Here is an 18,501-nt window from a genome sequence, read left to right on the forward strand (position 1 = left end):
AGTGCTCTTGAGCTCATTTTGTCTTTTAATCCCTTTTATCTGATGATCCCTTGTAGCAGGCGGTTAGCTGGGGGTGCTTATCCCCATTTCACTGATGAGAAACTGAGGATGCTTTTCCCACTCTAACATCCCCTCTTTTGCCCTTTCGTGTTCTGGTCTCGGAAGGCAGTGGGGTCTTCCTCATTGCAGTTCTAACAGGAACAGTCTGCCTTTCATGGCCAAGGTAATGGTGAGCCTGAGAACTTCATTTTGATTGTCTTCAGACAGCTGGGGCATCCATCGACATCTCTCAGCCTTGGCTGGGGAAGCCGCATAGTGTGGGCCAGAGGATGCTACCTCGAGCCAGGAGGCCTGGGTTCTCCTGGATGCTCTGTCGCTAACTTGCTGTGTGACCACTGCAGGTCACGTCACTTCTCTGAGCATCTGTTTCCACATCTGTAAGATGATGTGTGGTCTGGGTCATCTTCAGGGTCCCTTCCAGCTCTGAGGTGCTATGCTCTGATTCCTGTTTTAAGCCCTGCCCTAAGAGGATTTTGTAAGTGCCAGGGGTGGAGAGATCATGTTAATCCTGGGACTTTCTTATTCCAAAAGATTAAACCCTTGTTGAAAGCCTCAATGCTCCTTAATTCCAAGGTTTGCAGGGAGCGAGGTGTCTGGAATGGGGGTCCACTCCAGGCCCAGTGACACACTGAGATGGCAGTTCTCTGGGAGCAGTTCCAGCCAGGCCTGGGTCAGGACCCTCGTTGTCTGCAGAGTCAGCACCCGGAACTGGTGACTGTGCTTTCCTGTGGGCGGGGCCTTAGGAGTGCTGACTGCTGACTGGAGAGGACAAAGTGCAGACGCTGGGCCTTATTTATCTGGGCTGGCTCTCCAACTTTGCTGACCCCTGCGGAGGAAATTGGTCTTTGGCCAACATCCTCAATGTTCTCTTGCCTCCCTCATCCACCATTGTTACCCCTTATCCAGCCCTAATCTCCCCCCTCTCCGCCCCTCTCCCAGTCTTCCCTCCCCCTATGTCTATGGATGGTTGAGGTTCTGGGCCATCACCCAGGCTTGGCTCAAACTTGGGGATCCAGGTGCCAGAAACCCAGGGAGTCCTGGGGGGCTCGTGGTCCTGTAATAAGAAATGCATGGACTCTGACGTCAGAGAAGCTGATGTGTTACCTAGGGCAAGCCACCTCACCTCTCTGAGCCTCAGTTTACTCATCTGTCACCATGGGGACAATACCTACCTTCCGGGGCTGTTGTGAGACTCGAGTGAGCCAAAGCATCTGAGGTACAGTAAATAGTCCTCCATCTACGTGATTTTCCTTCGTCTTCCAATTGTTTCCCTAGGCCTAGATTAGCCCTGCCCTGGCTCAAGTTTAGGTAATTGAGCTGTTACGGACTCTTTCTTTCCTCTAAATGAAGAGAGTAAAGCCCGCAGAATGTATTTCAGGGAAAGGGGAGTGGTATAGGTTATCTTTTCGCTTTTGGCTCACAGTTTTCCCCCTTTCAGACTTCCCATTCCTGCTCCCCAGACCTCACCTCCCCTTTGCCTCTGTCCTGGGCCCTGGAGCTCTGGAGAACCACCTCTGCTCTCAGAAGCCTGGGCTATTGTTTGAGGCTCTGGACTTGCCAGTTTGACCCCCTGGAGCATCAATGCTGGGAAGCTTCTCTGAGCTTAGGATGGCAAGCTGGGGGATCCTGGAGACCATATAATCCAGTTTCCTTATTACACAAAGGGAAACAGGCCCAAGAGGCATAAGGTTTTACCAAGGTCGCATAGCTGGTTGAGGTCAGAACTGGAGCTGGAACCCAGGCCCCCCAGCTCCTAGTCCAGAGCTTTCTCTACTTGCCTGCTCTGCCATCATCTCCTTGCGGCCCTGTGTCAGAATCCCCGCCAATGACCAGGTCTTGGCCAGGGGCCTGATCAGAGGGCTCTGGCATGTTTCTACTTCAGCATCACAGTAGTGATAGGAGGACCAGTAGAGTCTGTCTGGTGTCTGTCAGCCCTAGGTGCGAATCCACCTCTTCATCCGACTAGCACTGTGACTTTGGGAAGATCCCCAGCCACTTCTCTGAGGCCTGGTTTCTTCATATGCACAATGAGGATGATAATATCCACCACCTCACAGGATGGTTGAGAATTGCACCCAGAGCCTGACACATGGTAGACCTCAGAATATGCCCCCTGATGCCAGGAGGGTCTCCTCAGAGTCTTGCCTGTGTCCACCTCCTGGGGTTACTGAAGGAGTCCTTAAACTCAGTCCTTAAACCAAGACTCAGCCGTGCTGGTAAGCTCTACAGACGTCTGGGTTGCTATCGTCTGGCTCTGTTGAAATATTAATATTGCATCCATACCGTGTCCCAGATATAACCCTGTGAACCATAAGCACACATCCTTCCTCATTCCAAACTTCCCCTTTGTTGGGGAGCCAAGTTCAGTGGGGAACCTTGAGTCCCCAGGGTGTGAGTCAGGGGGTCAGCGTATGTCTCTCTTCCCCCAGCTCGTGCCCCTCATCACCAGGAACTACCTCAAACAAGGCTTCATGGAAAAGACTGGCCCAAAGGTACGTTCTACCACTCCCTGGGGGACTTTCATGGCCCCTGTCCCAGCAGGCAGTAGGGGAGAATTTGGGAGGTGGGAAAATGGGGAACCGGGGAGTGGGAAGAGGGAAGGAAGGGAAGTAAACCAACGTTTGTGATTCCTGGGGAGAAGGACCAGTGGAGACTGGTTAGGGGGGTGTGATCCAGCATTGCAGGTGCTTCTCCCTCTCACTGGGCATCCTCCCTCTTTTTTTTTTGGTGAGGAAGACTGGCCCTGAGCTAACATCTGTTGGCAATCTTCCTCTTTTTGCTTGAGGAAGATTGTCCTTGAGCTAACGTCTGTGCCAATCTTCCTCTATATTGTACGTGGGACGCCACCACAGCATGTCTGGACTAGTGGTGTGTAGGTCCACACCTGGGATCCGAACTTGTGAACCCCGGGGCAGCGAAGTGGAGCATGCAAACTTAAGCACTACACCACCGGCCGGCTCGGGCATCCTCCCTCTTTATCAGCATCACCATTGGCTTCCTTCCTCTTAAGTCCATCTAACTGACCCTACTCTTGGGAAAGACTAGCTGAAAAAGGACTCTTTGGGGGACAGCTTTTGCATTTTCCAGAACCCTTGGGTGCTCTATGCTGGGGGCCTACCAGGACCATGCAAGTGTGACAGGGGCTAGTGATTAGTTTGAGAAAACACACCTATACACCCATGCTTGAGTGCCAGCGAGGCCCACGTGGGCATGACCCTCCCCAGCATACACCCCTCCCTCAAACTCAGCCTCTGCTCTCCTTTGCTAAGCCTGCCCCAACCCTCAGGGGCTCTTCACTCCCACTTATCTGTGAAGGAAGGGAGCCTGGTTGCTTCTGTGCTCCATGGAGGGTCCGGAGGAGTGGAGGCTTCTGCTGCCCCAGGACATCTCAGACCCAGCCTGGATGCTGGGTGGAGCGAGGCTCAAAGTCAGAAGTCTGGCTGGGGAGGGTCTGGCTGTGTGGGGAGGAAGGGGGGAGGGAGGAGGCAAAGGGTAAAAGAAGGGAGAAGCAGAGGGAGCTCCCTAAAAAACTCCCAAAGCAGCAGCATTCCAATGCCTTTTTTTTAAGGTGTAACGTGTTGACAGGATGGTTGTTAAAACTACAGTGAAAGGCATTAGGCAATCAGTGTGAAAGGAAACCTCAGGCAGCTTGAAAACTAGTCAAAGTGTTGCACATTTTCTTTTCTTCCTTCACCAGCTAGTGGCACAGCCCCTCCTCGTGGTTCTTGCCCAGGGGCTTTCCTGCCCCTGACCTAGGTCAGAATTCGGCTAAGGCCAGCGCTTTTAGGATTGCTGAGCAGTAGCCACTTCTGATTTCCCTGACTTCCTTTTTCTGAGACTTCTTGTCCACCATCTGAAAAAGAGGAAAGCGCCTCTTCCAACCCACAGCAGCACCTAGAGGCGGCAGGGTGCATGAAGCTGGCAGTGGGTGAGGAAGAGGGCAGAGCCTTCAGAGCTCCAGGGCCTCAGAGAAGAGTGCTGGGGTGTCTGACCGGGGAGCTGGGCCTGGCCAGCTCTCTTGGCCTAGACGAGGCTGGCCCTCTGACCTCTGTGCTCCCCAGCTTGGCCGACCCTGGTATGAGGTCCCCTCTTTTGCAGCAGAGAGAACCTTTCAAGAAAAGGTGGTTCGCCCTGGATCCCCAGGAGCGGAGGCTGCTCTATTACAAGAACCCACTGGTAAGAGCCACTGCTGGCCCCTCCCCAGTGCACCCCCAGACAGAGGTGGGGTCAATGCTGGTCGGGGACTATGGGGAAGCTACTGGGCTGGAGAAACCTGGCAAGGGACACACCTCCACTTTTGCTCATCTCTAAGTCATCTCCTGTGCATGAAGCTATTCCCTCCCCTCACCGTTAGGCAGTTCTTTATGCGTATCCAAAATGCTGCCATTTTGGCAGTTTTATAGGTTGTTTCTCATCCTCTAGTCTCCAGGGCTCACTTCTAACCAGGAGGCTGTGAAGCGTAGTGACTAGGAGAGTGGGCTCTAGAACTCCGCTGTCTGGGCTCCGATTTCAGCCCTGCCACTTTCAGTGGTGTGCCCTGGACAGAGTACTTAGCTCTCTGTGCCTCAGTTTCCTCCCTGGAAAATAAGCTTAATAACAGTGCCTTCCTCAGAGGTTGCCCGAGTTACTACATGTAAAGCACTTGAATTCCTGGTGCATAGTTACCTTTCCACAAATGTTAAGTATCATTTTAACAGATGATGTGTGTGATTTCTTTTATGGTCTCAGACTTTCAAATTCTGGGTCCCACCTAGCAAAAATCCCAGCGGGGACCCCCACACCTCTTCCTAAAATAGAGCTTGGGGGCTATCAGGGCTGCTGGTGCCACTTTGGTGACCATGTGTCCTCTATTTTCAGGACGCCTTTGAGCAAGGCCAGGTTTTTCTCGGGAGCAATGAGCAGGGGTACGAGGTATATGAGGACCTGCCCAAGGGCGTCCGAGGGAATCGCTGGAAAGCCGGCCTCACCATCGTCACCCCCCAGCGGAGATTCATCTTCACCTGCCCCAGCGAGAAGGAGCAGCGGGAATGGCTGGAGAGTTTCCGGGATGTCCTCTCCCGCCCCTTCACACCCCTGAACCTCCTCAGTAAGATGCAGGGCCTGGGGTTTGTTCCTTTGGCCAAGGGCAGAGGGCGGAGAAGGCTTCTTCACTTGGGTTCAGCTGTGAGCCCTGAAGCCAAGGTCGTCATGGCTCCTGATTGTACATTTTCATTTTTCTTCTGTTCCTGCCAAAGAAAAGTACAGGCAGTGCACATTGTTGTCAGAAAGCCGTCTCTGGCCACACTAAGTTCCTCTATCGGGAGCCCTTCCTCATTGGGTTCTGGAGGAGTTTCACCCAAGCAGAACCGTCCGTTAGATCCCCTTCTCTACCCTGCTCAGTCTGGGGATGGAGCAGCCTCCCTCCCTCCATTCTCCTCCCCGAGTCCCTTTTCTCGTGAGAAAACCCTGGCCTGCTATTATTAGCTAAGGTCATCCCCGCTGGGCAGCTCCTAGGATTTTGGATCCCTCCCCCCTCATAGAAGGAAGGCTATTTTTAGTGCTCTTCTTTTCTCTGGGTCCTGCCTTCTGTCTGCCTCTCTCCTGCTCCTCCCCTTCACCCTAGATATGTCACAAGGAGGCTTCCCTATCTGCCAACAGTCCTGTGAGAAAAGGGGAGACATTCTGAGCTGGAGCAAGAAACTGCTGGCCCAGGGCCTGGCTTCTGGGGTGCCAGGGAGAAGTTCTGTGTTTGGAAAAGTACAGACTAAGCAGGTGGCCCCACATGGCCCCTTGAGAGAAACCCTTGTGCCCTTTGACTCTGACCAGTATAAACATAAACTCTCTTCACTTTCCAAAATCTGGAAGCCGAAGTGCCTCAGAAATGTTCTCGGAAGTTGTTAGTGAAGCACACCAGCTGGTACTCTCTTTTCCCCGTGGGCCTGTGTGTCTGAGTCTCTCTCTGTTTCTCTCTGCTTCTGTGTCTCTCGCTCTCTGCTTTTCTCTCCTTCTCTGGTGTGTGTGTCCCCTCTGTCTCTCACCCTTTTAGTCAGTTTTTTATTCTGGTTCCCTCTGTCATTGTACCCTGTCCCCTTGCTGTCCCTTCTCTCCTGTAGGACTGCATGGCCACCCCCTCAGCCCCCTTCTTGTTCCCTTTGCAGCAGCATCAACAGAGAGTGGCTGCAGCAAGAGGTGACCCATTGGCCGAGGAGCTGGCTGGCCACTGGCCCCCCGGAGCTCCTGGTGGGAAGGAAAAGTTCTCGCCTTGGACTTGGTTGCCCAGCAGGAGTGCCCCACAGTCAGCAGCCATTGCTGGCAGTAAACTCTGCCAAGACTGAAGCTTTGGCCTTTACCCACTGGCTCCCTGGGCCTCTCCACTGCCCAGCCCTGAGGGTCTGGGGATCTGGTACCTGTCCTCAAGGCCCAGGACATCTGAAATGAAGGCACTGCAATGGAAAGGCACCCACAGCAGCAGGCAGATGGCATGCTTGCTCAAAAAAGAAAAGAAAAGAAAAGTTTAATCTGAATCTAACCATGAGGACATAATCAGACAAACCCACATTAGGGACATTCTGCAAAACAACTGGCCCGGATTCTTCAAAAATGTCAATATCATGAAAGACAGAGTAGTGTGGAAACTGTTCTGAATTAAAGGAGACTAAAGAGACAGCAACATGCATTTCATGATTCTTTTTTTTTTTTGGTAAGGAAGATTGTCCCTGAGCTAACATCTGTGCCAGTCGTCCTCTATTTCATATGTGGGATGCCACCACAGTGTGGCTTGATGGGCAGTGTGTAGGTCCGTGCCCGGGATGGGGATCTGAACCCATGAACCCTGGGCCGCTGAAGCAGAGCACAGGAACTTAACCACTATGCCACTGTGCCGGCCCCCAGTTCATGATTCTTGATTGGATCCTGGATTTTTAAAAAAACAGCTATAAAGGACATCATTGAGATAACTGGGGAAATTTAAATATTGATGTATATTCACTAATAGTGTTGTAAGATTGTGATAATTATGCTGTGTTTGTGTAGAACACTCTTGTTGTTAGGGGACATGTGCTAAAGTGTTCAGGGGTAAAATGTAGTAATTTTCAGTCTACAATGACAACTGACTCTTAAATGGTTCAGCAAAAATTAAGTGTATGTGTCATATATACATATAGAGTATATACATATATACATATATATAGTGTGTGTGTAAATATGGAAGACAAGAAGTGTATATATACAGGGGGAGAGAGAGAAAAAAAAAGTGGGCCACTGTGTAAAATGTTAGCAACTGACGAATCTACATAAAGTGTAAATGAGTCTTTATTGTCCTATTCATGCAAACTTTCTATAGATTTGAAAGTGTTCAAATTGAAAAATTGGGAGAAAAACTTTTAAAAATATCTACTTTTCACTCCTCAAAAGCAGTATTTTTCCTACATGAGTCAAAAATGTTCCTGGGAGAGTTCTATCTTTGTGCACATTTTAGAAGAAATAAAAGCCTCGACAGTACAAAAAACCAATGTCTGCATTGATTCTCACTGCACTCTGGAAGGAAAGAAGCAAGCCAAGGAGACAACTCTGCTCGACCCCAGGGCACAGCCTGCGTGCCGGGTCTAGCCTTGCCACTAACTTGAGACTGTTGGAAAACTCACTTCCCCACCTCTGTGCCTTGGGTTTTTTCTTTCAAATGAGGAAGTTATACAAACTATTGAAATTCAATGGAAGCAACAAGTATATTTGAGCACCTTCCAGGTGCCAGGCTCTGTGCCAAGCCCTGGGAATAGGCAGGAACCAGATGACACGGTCCCTGCTGTCACAGATTACAGACTGCTGGAAGGCAGCCCTTACACGGGGCAGGACAATGAGGTAAGTGTTCAGAAGGGGGATGTACAGGCTGCTGTGGAAGCCTGTGGCGATAGGGTTTACCCTAACTGAGGGGGAGAGGGGAGTCTCCTTCCCCTCCAGAAAGTGACGTTAAAGTTGAAAACTGAAAGCTGTTTAGAGGTTAGTCAAAGGGAAGAGGGCGAGGAAAACAGTCTAGGCTGAGGGAAGAAAATTTTCAAAGACTCCAAGATGGGAAAGAGGAACTGAAAGAAATCTCGAATGGCTAAAGTGTTAGAGAAATAGATCACCGAGGTCCTTGCTCTATAATTCTTTGTCCCTTCAAGTGATGTTCAGAAAGACATTGAGTGTTCTCTCTTCATTTCAGTGGAGACCCAGAGAGTTGGGAGGGTCTTTAAGACAGTCTCTACTTTTTATGGGATTGTCCTTTGGGTCCCCCAATCAGACGACAAGCAACATCATTGGAGTATCTTTCCTGAGGCGTCCTGACAGCCCAGATGGACATGTGGGTGCTTCCTCCTCTGGCTCCTGAAGCACCTTGAAAATGTCTGCTTCAGCACCTGCTGGGTTGTATATTAAAAGTCAGTTTACTTGTCTGCCTCTTTTTACCACCTGTGAGCTCTGTCGGCTGTACTCTGCTAAGTCCTGAGGATAAGAAAATCAATAAAGGCACAGTTTTGCCCTCAAGGAACTTATAATCTAGAGGGGAATAAGGAGAAGTAAACAGGTAGTACCGAAGCTGCTTGATGAGGGAAATTGGGATTCTTAGGAGCCCCTCGGAGGGGCAGAGAACAGACACAAGAGTTGGAGATAAAGTGCCAGTGAAATGGAGTGCCTGGTTTTGGTTGGTTTCTGAGGCCTGGCAAAGGCACTCTGTCTTGGGGTTCCCCAAGGATACCTCTGTACTCTTACATTAAATCCTCTTCTCCCTTTTGGCTTGTTAGTACAAGGACATTTCTGTTACTTGAATCAGTCCTGACTAATGACGTTCTCCAAAAGAGTTGATATCTATACTGAATCCTGAAGAATGAGTAGAGATAACTGGGTTGGGGTGGGGGAAGGCAGAGAAAGAAGTGTGTACAAAGACCCAGAGACAAGAGAGGACATGGCCTGTTTGGGAAACCTCAAATAATTTCATATGGCTAGAGCACAAATTGTTGTGGGGAGGAGGAGTAAGAACAGATTAGATTGGAGGAGAGTCTGCTTCCAATAATGGTGGAGTAGCTCATATCAGAACAACCATTCCACAGATTACACTTAGAAACTCTGTATAGACTATAATAAAACAATTATCTGAAGGCCCTGGAAAATGACCTAAAGCAGGCAGAAAGTATAGAGGAGTTGGCACTAGGAAGCAAGGAATTGCATGGGCGAGTTTCTCATTTTTTAGCTTTTCACCTGAGGGCAGGCCCCAGTCAATGCCTCAGGGGTCCACTAAAACTCTGATGGAAACCTGCAGTCTTACTGATTAAAAAATAGAGGACAGGGGCTGGCACAGTGGCATAGTGGTTGAGTTAGTGCACTCCGCTTCAGCGGCCAAGGGTTCACAGGTTTGGATCCTGGGCACGGACCTATGCACCGCTTATCAAGCCATGCTGTGGCAGGCGCCCACATATAAAGTAGAGGAAGATGGGCACAAATGTTAGCCCAGGGCCAATCTTCCTCAGCAAAAAGAGGAAGATTGGCAACAGATGTTAGCTCAGGGCTGATCTTCCTCACCAAAAAAAAAAAAAAAAGTAGAGGACAGGGGCCAGCCTGGTGGTGTGGTGCTTAAGTTCACGTGCTCCATTTCAACAGCCCAGGGTTCATGGGTTCAGATCCTGGGCTCAGACCTACAGACCGCTTATCAAGCCATGCTGTGGCAGCGTCCCATATAAAGTAGAGGAAGATGGGCACAGATGTTAGCCCAGGGCCAGTATTCCTCAGCAAAAAGAGGAGGATTGGCAATGGATGTTAGCTCAGGGCTAATCTTCCTCACACACACACACACACAAAATAGAGGACAGAGTTTAGTGTGACCATAGCAGCTGGAAAGTGAGAGAGGGAAGTCTGGGAGGATAGGGCCACAGACGCGGAGCCCTGAATTCTACATATTATCTGCCTGCTCTCTGGAGGAACATAACAGAATCCAGAGGTTTGACAATGTATCATTCACAATATCAGGATATAACCCTGAATAAGTATACATATGAAGAAACAAGAAAATATGAATTATACTCAAGAAAAAAATCAATCAGTGAAGGCTGATTCCAAGATGTCCCAGATACTGGAATTAGCAGGCAAGAATTTTAAAGAAGCTATTATAACCATGCTCAATAAATAAAGGAAAGTATTATCATAATGAATAAATAGATATGAAATTTCCACAGAGAAATAGAAACTAGAAAAAAGAACCAAATGGAAATTCTAGAACTGAAAAATATTTTAGAAAAAGTTCAGCTCAACAGTAAATGTGAGATGACTAAGAGTCGGTGAACTTGAACATAGATCAATGGAAATTAGCCAATCTGAAAAACAGGAAAGGATTGAAAAAGTGAAAACACCTCAGTGACACCTGTGGGACAATATCAAAAGCTCTAATTTCCATGTAATTGGAGTGAAGAGAGACATATTGGAGCAGAAAAAAATATTTGAAGATATGTTGATTGAAATGTTTCTAAGTTTGCTGAAAGACATGTAGAGACTCAAGAAGATCAGCAAACTTCAAGTAGGATAAGTATGAAGAAAACCACACCCAGGTACATTGTTGTCAGTCTGCTGAAAACCAAGGATAAAGATAAGATCTTGAAAGCAGCCAGAGGAAAATGATATATTACATACAAGGAAATATTGTTTTTCATCAGAAACAATGAAGGCCAGAAGGCAGTGGAAAGACATCTTTAAAGCTTTACAAGGAAAAAAAAACCATCAAGTCATAATTCTAGAGAAAATACCTTTCAAGAATAAACACAATATAGGGGCTGGCCCAGTGACATAGTGGCTGAGTTCACGCACTCTGCTTTGGTGGCCTGGGGTTCACGGGTTCGGATCCCAGGTGCAGACCTGTGCACTGCTTGTCAGGCCATGCTGTGGCAGGCGTCCCGAGTGTAAAGTGGAGGATGATGGGCACGGATGTTAGCTCAGGGCCAGTCTGCCTCAGCAAAAGGAAGAGGATTGGCAATGGATGTTAGCTCAGGGCTGGTCTTCCTCACCAAAAAAAAAAAAAAGAATAAATACTATATATATTATAGTGCTTATATATATATTTTATATATATAAAATCTCAAGCAAATTTTTAAAAACTTTCAAAAAAGAGTAAAGGCAAAATATCACTGAAATGTACACTTAAAATGGTTAAAATGATAGACTTGTTTATATTTTACCATAATAAAAAATGCAAAAAAGGGAATTTTTTTTAAAAGGCAAAATAAAAACATTTCCAGATAATCAAAGATAATTATTTCTTTCCAACAGAACTGCAGTTTAAAAAATGCTAAAGTAAGTTCTTTGGAGAAAAGGGAAGTGATAAACAGAAACACTGATCTGATATTTAGGAAGCAATGAAGCGTAATAGAAATGGTAAACATATAATTAAATAGAAAATCCTGCCTATTAAACACATACTGCATATGTTATGGTTTATAGCACCTGTAGAGATAATGTATATGACAATTATAGCAGAAAGGACTGGAGGAGGGAGTAAATGGAACTGTATACTTTCAGGCTTCTTATATTTTACATGAAGTGGTACAGAATTACGTCTAAATAGATTGTGAAAAGTCAAGGATGTATACTGTAATCCTTAAAGCAACCACTATACAAGCAACACTATACAATGCAAGGAGGTATAGCTAAAAAGCTAACAAGGAAATTAAAATAGAGTTGTGAAAAGTACTTGATTAACCCAGAAGAAGGCAGGAAAGAAAGGACAAATGAGTGAGGAATAGATGGGACAAACAGAAAATAAAGAGCAAAAGGTAGACCTAACCATAGCAATAATTACATTAAATATTAGTGGATTAAACATTCAAATGGAAATGCAAGATTTTCAGAGTGGATAAGGAAGCATTACCGAATTACATGCTGTTTACAGAACATATTTTAAATCTAAATATATAGATAAGTTGAAGGTGTAAGTACGAAAATATATATACCAGGCAAACAGTGACTATAAGAAGGCTAGAGAAGCTATACTGAGATCAGATAAAGTATTTTTCAAGACAAGGAGTACTACCAGAGATAAAAAGTGGTGTTTTATAACAATAAAAGGTATAATTCATCGAAAGACATAACAATCATAGATGTGTACATTCCTAATAATAAAGCTCTAAAGTACGTGAAGCAAAAATTGGCAAAAATTTAAGGGAGAAATAGACAACAATGGATCAAAAGAGAAACCACGTGGGAAATTAAAAACACTTTGAATAGTAATGAAAATGCAACATATCAAAATTGAAATGATTCAGCTAAAGAAATAATTAAAGGGAAAGGTATAAGAATCAATGACCTATGGCTGTTCTGCCCAATGTGGTAACCACTATCTACATGCTGCCATTGAGCATTGAAATGTGATTAACACAAATGAGGAACTGAATTTTTTATTTTACTTAATATTATCTAATTTTAAATAATTTAAATTTAAAAAGAAATAAAAAACTGAAGCAGTGTAAAATATTCTTCCTTCAAACACAACTTAACTGTTTTGGTAAGACTATATTTCATTTTAACCATTGCATTGCATAGATGTTTATTATTTCAGTTGTGGGAGAAAATTTTTAATGATGAGGAAAGGACTAAAAACTAAATTTTATAAAAGGTGAAAGATCTTCTATTAAGCTACTAAACAATAGTCTGTGGAATACAAGATCTTTCTAATAATGTCAAAGATCAATTGATTAAATTTGAAAAAACCTAGGCACTTTTCTTCAGCGTTAGGTGAGCTGTGTGGTACAAGACTAGAAGAAGAATTTGAGTAAGTTTTGTTTCAAAGGACTTTTAAATTTATGAGGAAATGTCAACTCGATGCCTAAAAATATCAAACTTACGGTGCACATATTTTTGAATCTGTTCAAGAAGAATTTCAGGTAGATATGGAAAACTTAATTTCTATTGTGACAGATGTTTCTTTAGCTGTCTTAGGTAAAAAATTCGAATATGTTGAAATTTTAATGTAAGAGACTGACAGTTCTCTTATGGCTTTGTTCCATTGTATGATACAGAGTGAAAATATTTGTGTTTAGTTTTCTGAAGCAGACTCTATGAAAACTGTCACAAATATGCTTGTTAAAATTATTCAGCATGTATGTGTAAATGCTATGAATCATTACCAGTTTATGGAACTGTTGAAAGAGAAAGAAGACAATTCAGTGATCTCATGTTTTTCACCAATGCTTTTGGTTGTGTTTTGGACAAGTTTTACAATTATTTACTGTACTGCTAATTTCAGTGCAAGACTGTCTTGAAACCAAAGGAATGCTAGCAAAATATTCAATAATCAAAGACAGAAGGCAGTGTGATTTGTTTTTTCACTGATATCACACTGCATATGAATGAGCTAATTTTGAAGCTCCCAGGAAAGGAAAAGCTAATTTGTGACCTAGTTAGACAGTTACAAGAACTTATGTTGAAACTACAACACTTAATAACACAAATGAATAACAATAATTTTACACATTTTTCTAACATGAATCAATATGCAGATGATTTTAATTATAATCAATAGTAGTATGTAAATTGGCCACAAAAACTACACGAAAAATTTGAATAACCCTATGCTGATATTGAAGTTGCTTCTAAATTTATGCACTATCCCTTGAAATAATATTGAGTTCACACTAGAGTTAGTGAACTTATTCAGCTTGTACAGGCACCATTTTCATGGTGGAATGTCCCTTTTATCATTATATAATGGCTTTGTCTCTTGTTATCTTTTTTTATCTTGAAGTCTGCTTTGTCTGATATATAAGTGTGGCTGCACTAACTTTCTTCTTTTTTTTGCAGGGAAAGATTCACCCTGAACTAACATCTGTTGCCAATCTTCCTCTTTTTTTTTCCTCCCCAAAGCCCCCAGTGCATGGCTGTATATCCTAGTTGTAAGTCCTTCTAGTTCTTCTATGTGAGCCACCGCCACAGCATGGCAACTGACAGAAGGGTGGTGTGGTTCCACGACCAGAAAATGAACCTAGGCTGCTGAAGCAGTGAGAGTGCTGAACTTTAACCGCTAGGCCATCAGGGCTGGCTCTACATTTTGCCTGCATTTCCCTGGAATATCATCTGTCATCCCTTCACTCTAAGCCTATGTTTGTCTTTAGAGTGGAGATGTGTTTCCTGGAAGCAGTATATTGTTGGGTCTTGTTTTTTAATCCATCCAGCCACTCTGTGTCTTTTAATTGGTGAATTCAATCCATTTACATTTAGAGTGATTATTGATATGTGAGGGCTTAGTACTGCCATTTTATCTTTTGTTTTCTAGTGTTCTATATTTCCATTGTTTCTTTTCCCTTGTATTTCTATCTGTCATTTCAGTTTGGTGGTTTTCCATGATGGTTTTCTCTTTATTTATGATTTATAACTCTGCTCTGATTTTTTGTTTAGTGGTTACCATGAGGTTTGTATAAAAGATCTCACAGATGAGATAGTCCATATTCTTTTTTTTTTATAATTTTATTTATTTATTTATTTTCCCCCAAAGCCCCAGTAGATAGTTGTATGTCATAGCTGCACATCCTTCTAGTTGCTGTATGTGGGATGCGGCCTCAGCATGGCTGGAGAAGCGGTGCATTGGTGCGCGCCCGGGATCTGAACCCAGGCCGCCAGCAGTGGAGCGTGTGCACTTAACTGCTAAGCCACGGGGCTGGCCCTAGATAGTCCATATTCTGATAGCCTCTTATCTCCATTAGCCTATGCAGGTTCCATCCCTTTCTTCTTCCCCTTCTATGTTTTTGTTGTCACAAATTATTCTTTTTTGTGTTGTGAGTTTGTGACCAAATTGAAGTGGTTATAGTTATTTTTGATCCTTACTTTCCCTTTTTCCTTTATTTTATAATTGTTTGGTAACCTATTCTAATATAGAGCTGCAATTTTCTGATTTTGTCTGTCTATTTATCTCCTTGCTCAGAGTTTGTAAACCTTTGCCTTTTTGTTTCAGGTAGGAGGGCTCCCTTCATCATTTCTTGTAAGGCAGGGCTAGTGGCAATGAACTCCCTCAGCTTTTGTTTGTCTGGGAAAGCTTTTATTTCTTCATCATATCTGGGATATGATAGGGATAATTTTGCTGGATAGAGTATTCTTGGCTGATAGTTTTTGTCTTTCAATATTTTGAATCTATCATTCCACTCTCTCCTAGCCTGTAAGGTTTCTGCTGAGAAATCTGCTGAAAGCCTGATGGGGGTTCCTTTGTTGGTTATTTTCTTCTCTCTTACTGCCCTTAATATTTTTTCTTTGTCATTGGCTTTTGACAGTTTTAATATTAGCTGGCTTGAAGAAGGTCTTTTTGCATTGATGTAATTAGGAGTTCTATGAGCTTCATGTACTTGCATGTTGAGTTCTTTCCCCAGGTTTGGGAAGTTTTCAGCTATTATTTCTCTGAATAAGCTCTCTGCTCCTTTCTCCCTCTCTTCTCCCTCTGGGGTACCTATAATCCTTATGTTACTTTTCCTAATTGAGTCGGATGTTTCTTGAAGAATTTCTTCATTTTTAAAAAAATCTTAGTTCTCTCTCCTCCTCCACCTGAATCATTTCTAGCTTTCTATCTTTGAAGTCACTGATTCTCTCCTCCATAAGGTCTGCTCTCTTTTTTATGGTTTACACATTATTTTTTGTATTATTAATTGAGTTCTTCATATCAGAATTTCTGGGTTTTTGTTTTTGTTTTTTTTAGAGTTTCAATCTCTTTGGTGAAGTACTCCTTCTGTTCATTAATTTTATTCCTAAGCTCATTAAACCGTCTTTCTGAGTTTTCTTGTAACTCACTGAGTTCTTTATGATAGCTATTTTGATTGTCAGATTGTAATCTTCTGTGATTTTAAGTTTGGTTTCTGGAGATCCGTCATCCCCCTTCTGTTCTGCTGTGTTACTGTAGTTCTCCATGGTGTTTGATGACTTGTTCCTCTACTGACACATTTGTGGTAGTAACCACCTTTTTTATTTGGGTAAGGCTTTGGTTACTTTTTGGTTCTGATCTGCTTCTGGTTGTGTATGAGAGCCTCTACTTTCCACCCTACACTGTCTCTGCTAGAGGCACCATCAGTGCCCTCCTTGTGCCACTTGTGCCTCTGAGGTTGCTGGTGCCTTGCTGCTTATGATGTCACTGCAGTCTCAGGTGTCACCACCAGGGTCACCAGGCTGTGAGCACTTCTGCTGCTTCCAGGGTCACCTGGGTCTCATGTTACCCCACTTGCTCTGCATGGGCTTCCTATAGGCTTGGGTGCTGCTGCCCTATGCATCACCTGTGCTGCTGCTCCAGGGCTGTCTGGGGGTGCTGGCAGCACCACTGTGAGGGGTGCTGGGTTCACAGGTGTTGCTGTTGCTGTCAGGGGCCTGGGGTCTTATATGCAGCCCCCACTGATGGTAGAGCTGATGTCAGGGGTGCCACCACTGGGGGCTGGGTCTTGGGTTTGCTTTGCTTCCTGAAGACTCAGGTCACAGGTGCCACCTGCCACTGCTGGAGGAGGAATAGTGGCTAAGCCACAGTGTTGTTGCTGGCCCTGCAGTCTCTGGTCACTGGTGCCCACTGGCGTGTTTTTTGAGACCTCAGGTTAGGGCACCCTGCATCTGCCAGTGAAATCCGCATTTTGGTTGTTGTCTCCACTGCTGGAGAGATCAGTGCCACTGCCAGGGGAGGAGGAGGAGGCTGGGTCACCAGCACTGCTCTGTGTCCTGAAGCCTCAGGATGTGTGTGCCACCCGCCACCACTGAGGGAGGGCAGGGGCCACAGCCTCTGGTTTTTGATACTGATGTGCACACCCACAACCTGCTCTGAAACTCGGATCAAGCGATCCCGCCCCTTCTGGGGAAATTCACACCTTGGATTTAGTCCCCACTGCTGGAAAGATGGGAGCCACTGCCCCGGGGACGGGGAGGAGGCTGGGTCACCAGCTCTGCTGTGTCCTTGAGCCTCAGGACGTGTGCATCACCCACCACCACTGGGCAGGGACAGGGGAGACAGGCACAGTTTTCAAACTGACATGCTTTTGTTTCAAAGTTAAATCAATTTTTCCCCAAAGATGAAAGGCTTTGTCAATGCAAATGTGAATATTAAAGGAAGATGTTGTTCTGACCCTTGATTCAATTATTAGAAAACTTTTAAGCATGTTTGGAACCACTTGGGTATGTGAACCTACTTTTTCAACTGTAAATTTTATGAACTCTAATTGCAGATCAAGTATTTCCAATGAAAATTTAGCATCAAAATTGAGATGAGCTACAAGTGTAAAATACACACTGGATTTCAAAGACTTAGTACAAAATATTAATGTAAATATCTCATTAAAATATTTTATATTGATTGCATTTGAAAAAATAATATTTGCATATATTAGTTAAATAAAACATATTATTAAAAATTAATTTTATCTGTTTCTTTTTACTTTTTAAAATATGGGTACTGAAAATTTTAAATTACATATGTGGTGCACATTATATTTTTATAGGTCAGCATTTGACTTAAGGTTCCACTTGAAGAAGCTACAAAAAGAAGAGCAGAGTAAACCCAATGTAAGTCAAAGGAAAGAAATAATAAAGCAGAAATCAATGAAATAGGAAACAGGCAAATAATAGAGAAAATGAGCAAAGCCGGAAGTGTTTTTTTTAAAGATCAATAAAAATGAGAACCTTTTAGATAGATTGATCAAAAACAAAAGAGAGAATAGAGAGAGAGAGAGTGCACAATTACAGAGGAGATTGAAGAGGCTGGTAGCAGATCAGGCAGGGCTTTATAAACTATTTTAAGGCATTTGGACTTATAGCACTGAAGGCATTAAGCAGGAGAGTCACATGATCAGATTTGAATTTTAGAAAAACAACTCAGAAACATAGAGTATAGGAGGAAATAGAGACCAACTGGGAGGCATTACAGTAAATCACGAACACCATAGTAATGTGTAATTGTGGACCTGTGTCCCAGGCATCATGCCAGCTCTCCTCTCCCACCTCTTCTTTCCTAAACATCCTTCTCCTATTTAGGAAAGAAAGGGATATTTCTGGCCCATCCCAAAACTTACTCAAGTGCATTGCTCCAAGGCATAAATATCATTGGGTTGCCAAATAAAGAAACAATTTGAAATACTAGCGACAATTAAGCCTTCTTTTTGAACTTTTATTTTTTACATTACTATATAGTAAAATTGACTTTTCCTTTTTTTGTACTGTTCTATAAATTTTAATACATATATGGATTCATGTAACTACCACCACAATCAGAATAAAGAATGGTGACATCACTCAAAAACTCCTTTGTCCTATCTCTTTATAGCCACACCCTTCCCCTGCCCCTGGCAACCAATGACCTGTTCTTCATCAGTAAAGATTTATATTTTTTAGAATGCCATATAAATGGAATCATTCTTTTGAGACTGGCTTCTTTCACTCATTATAAGGTCTTTGAGATTCATCCGAGTCATTGCATGTGTCAATAGTTCTTTTTCTTTTTAT

General features: G+C 44.0%; 1 protein-coding gene across 3 annotated transcripts in view; it reads left to right on the forward strand.

Annotated features, from left to right (window-relative positions):
• The window catches only part of ADAP2 (ArfGAP with dual PH domains 2), a 29,235-nt gene extending 16,581 nt beyond the window's left edge, over positions 1 to 12,654 (forward strand). Inside the window, exons 8-12 of one of the 3 annotated variants that reach the window (XR_009222689.1) lie at positions 2,490 to 2,552; positions 4,159 to 4,236; positions 4,918 to 5,146; positions 6,198 to 7,896; positions 8,240 to 12,654. Coding sequence is in view for 2 of the 3 variants with exons in the window: in XM_058560329.1 (XP_058416312.1) it covers positions 2,490 to 2,552; positions 4,159 to 4,236; positions 4,918 to 5,146; positions 6,198 to 6,232 (405 nt within the window). In the remaining variant the exon portion in view is untranslated. Of the gene's footprint in view, positions 1 to 2,489; positions 2,553 to 4,158; positions 4,237 to 4,917; positions 5,147 to 6,197 lie in introns of all 3 variants that reach the window. The other 2 variants (XM_058560329.1, XM_058560330.1) reach the window with 2 other exon arrangements.
• Positions 12,655 to 18,501: the final 5,847 nt, after the last annotated feature.

This window comes from Diceros bicornis, chromosome 18, assembly GCF_020826845.1.
Source record: "Diceros bicornis minor isolate mBicDic1 chromosome 18, mDicBic1.mat.cur, whole genome shotgun sequence".
Taxonomy (NCBI): Eukaryota; Metazoa; Chordata; class Mammalia; order Perissodactyla; family Rhinocerotidae; genus Diceros; species Diceros bicornis.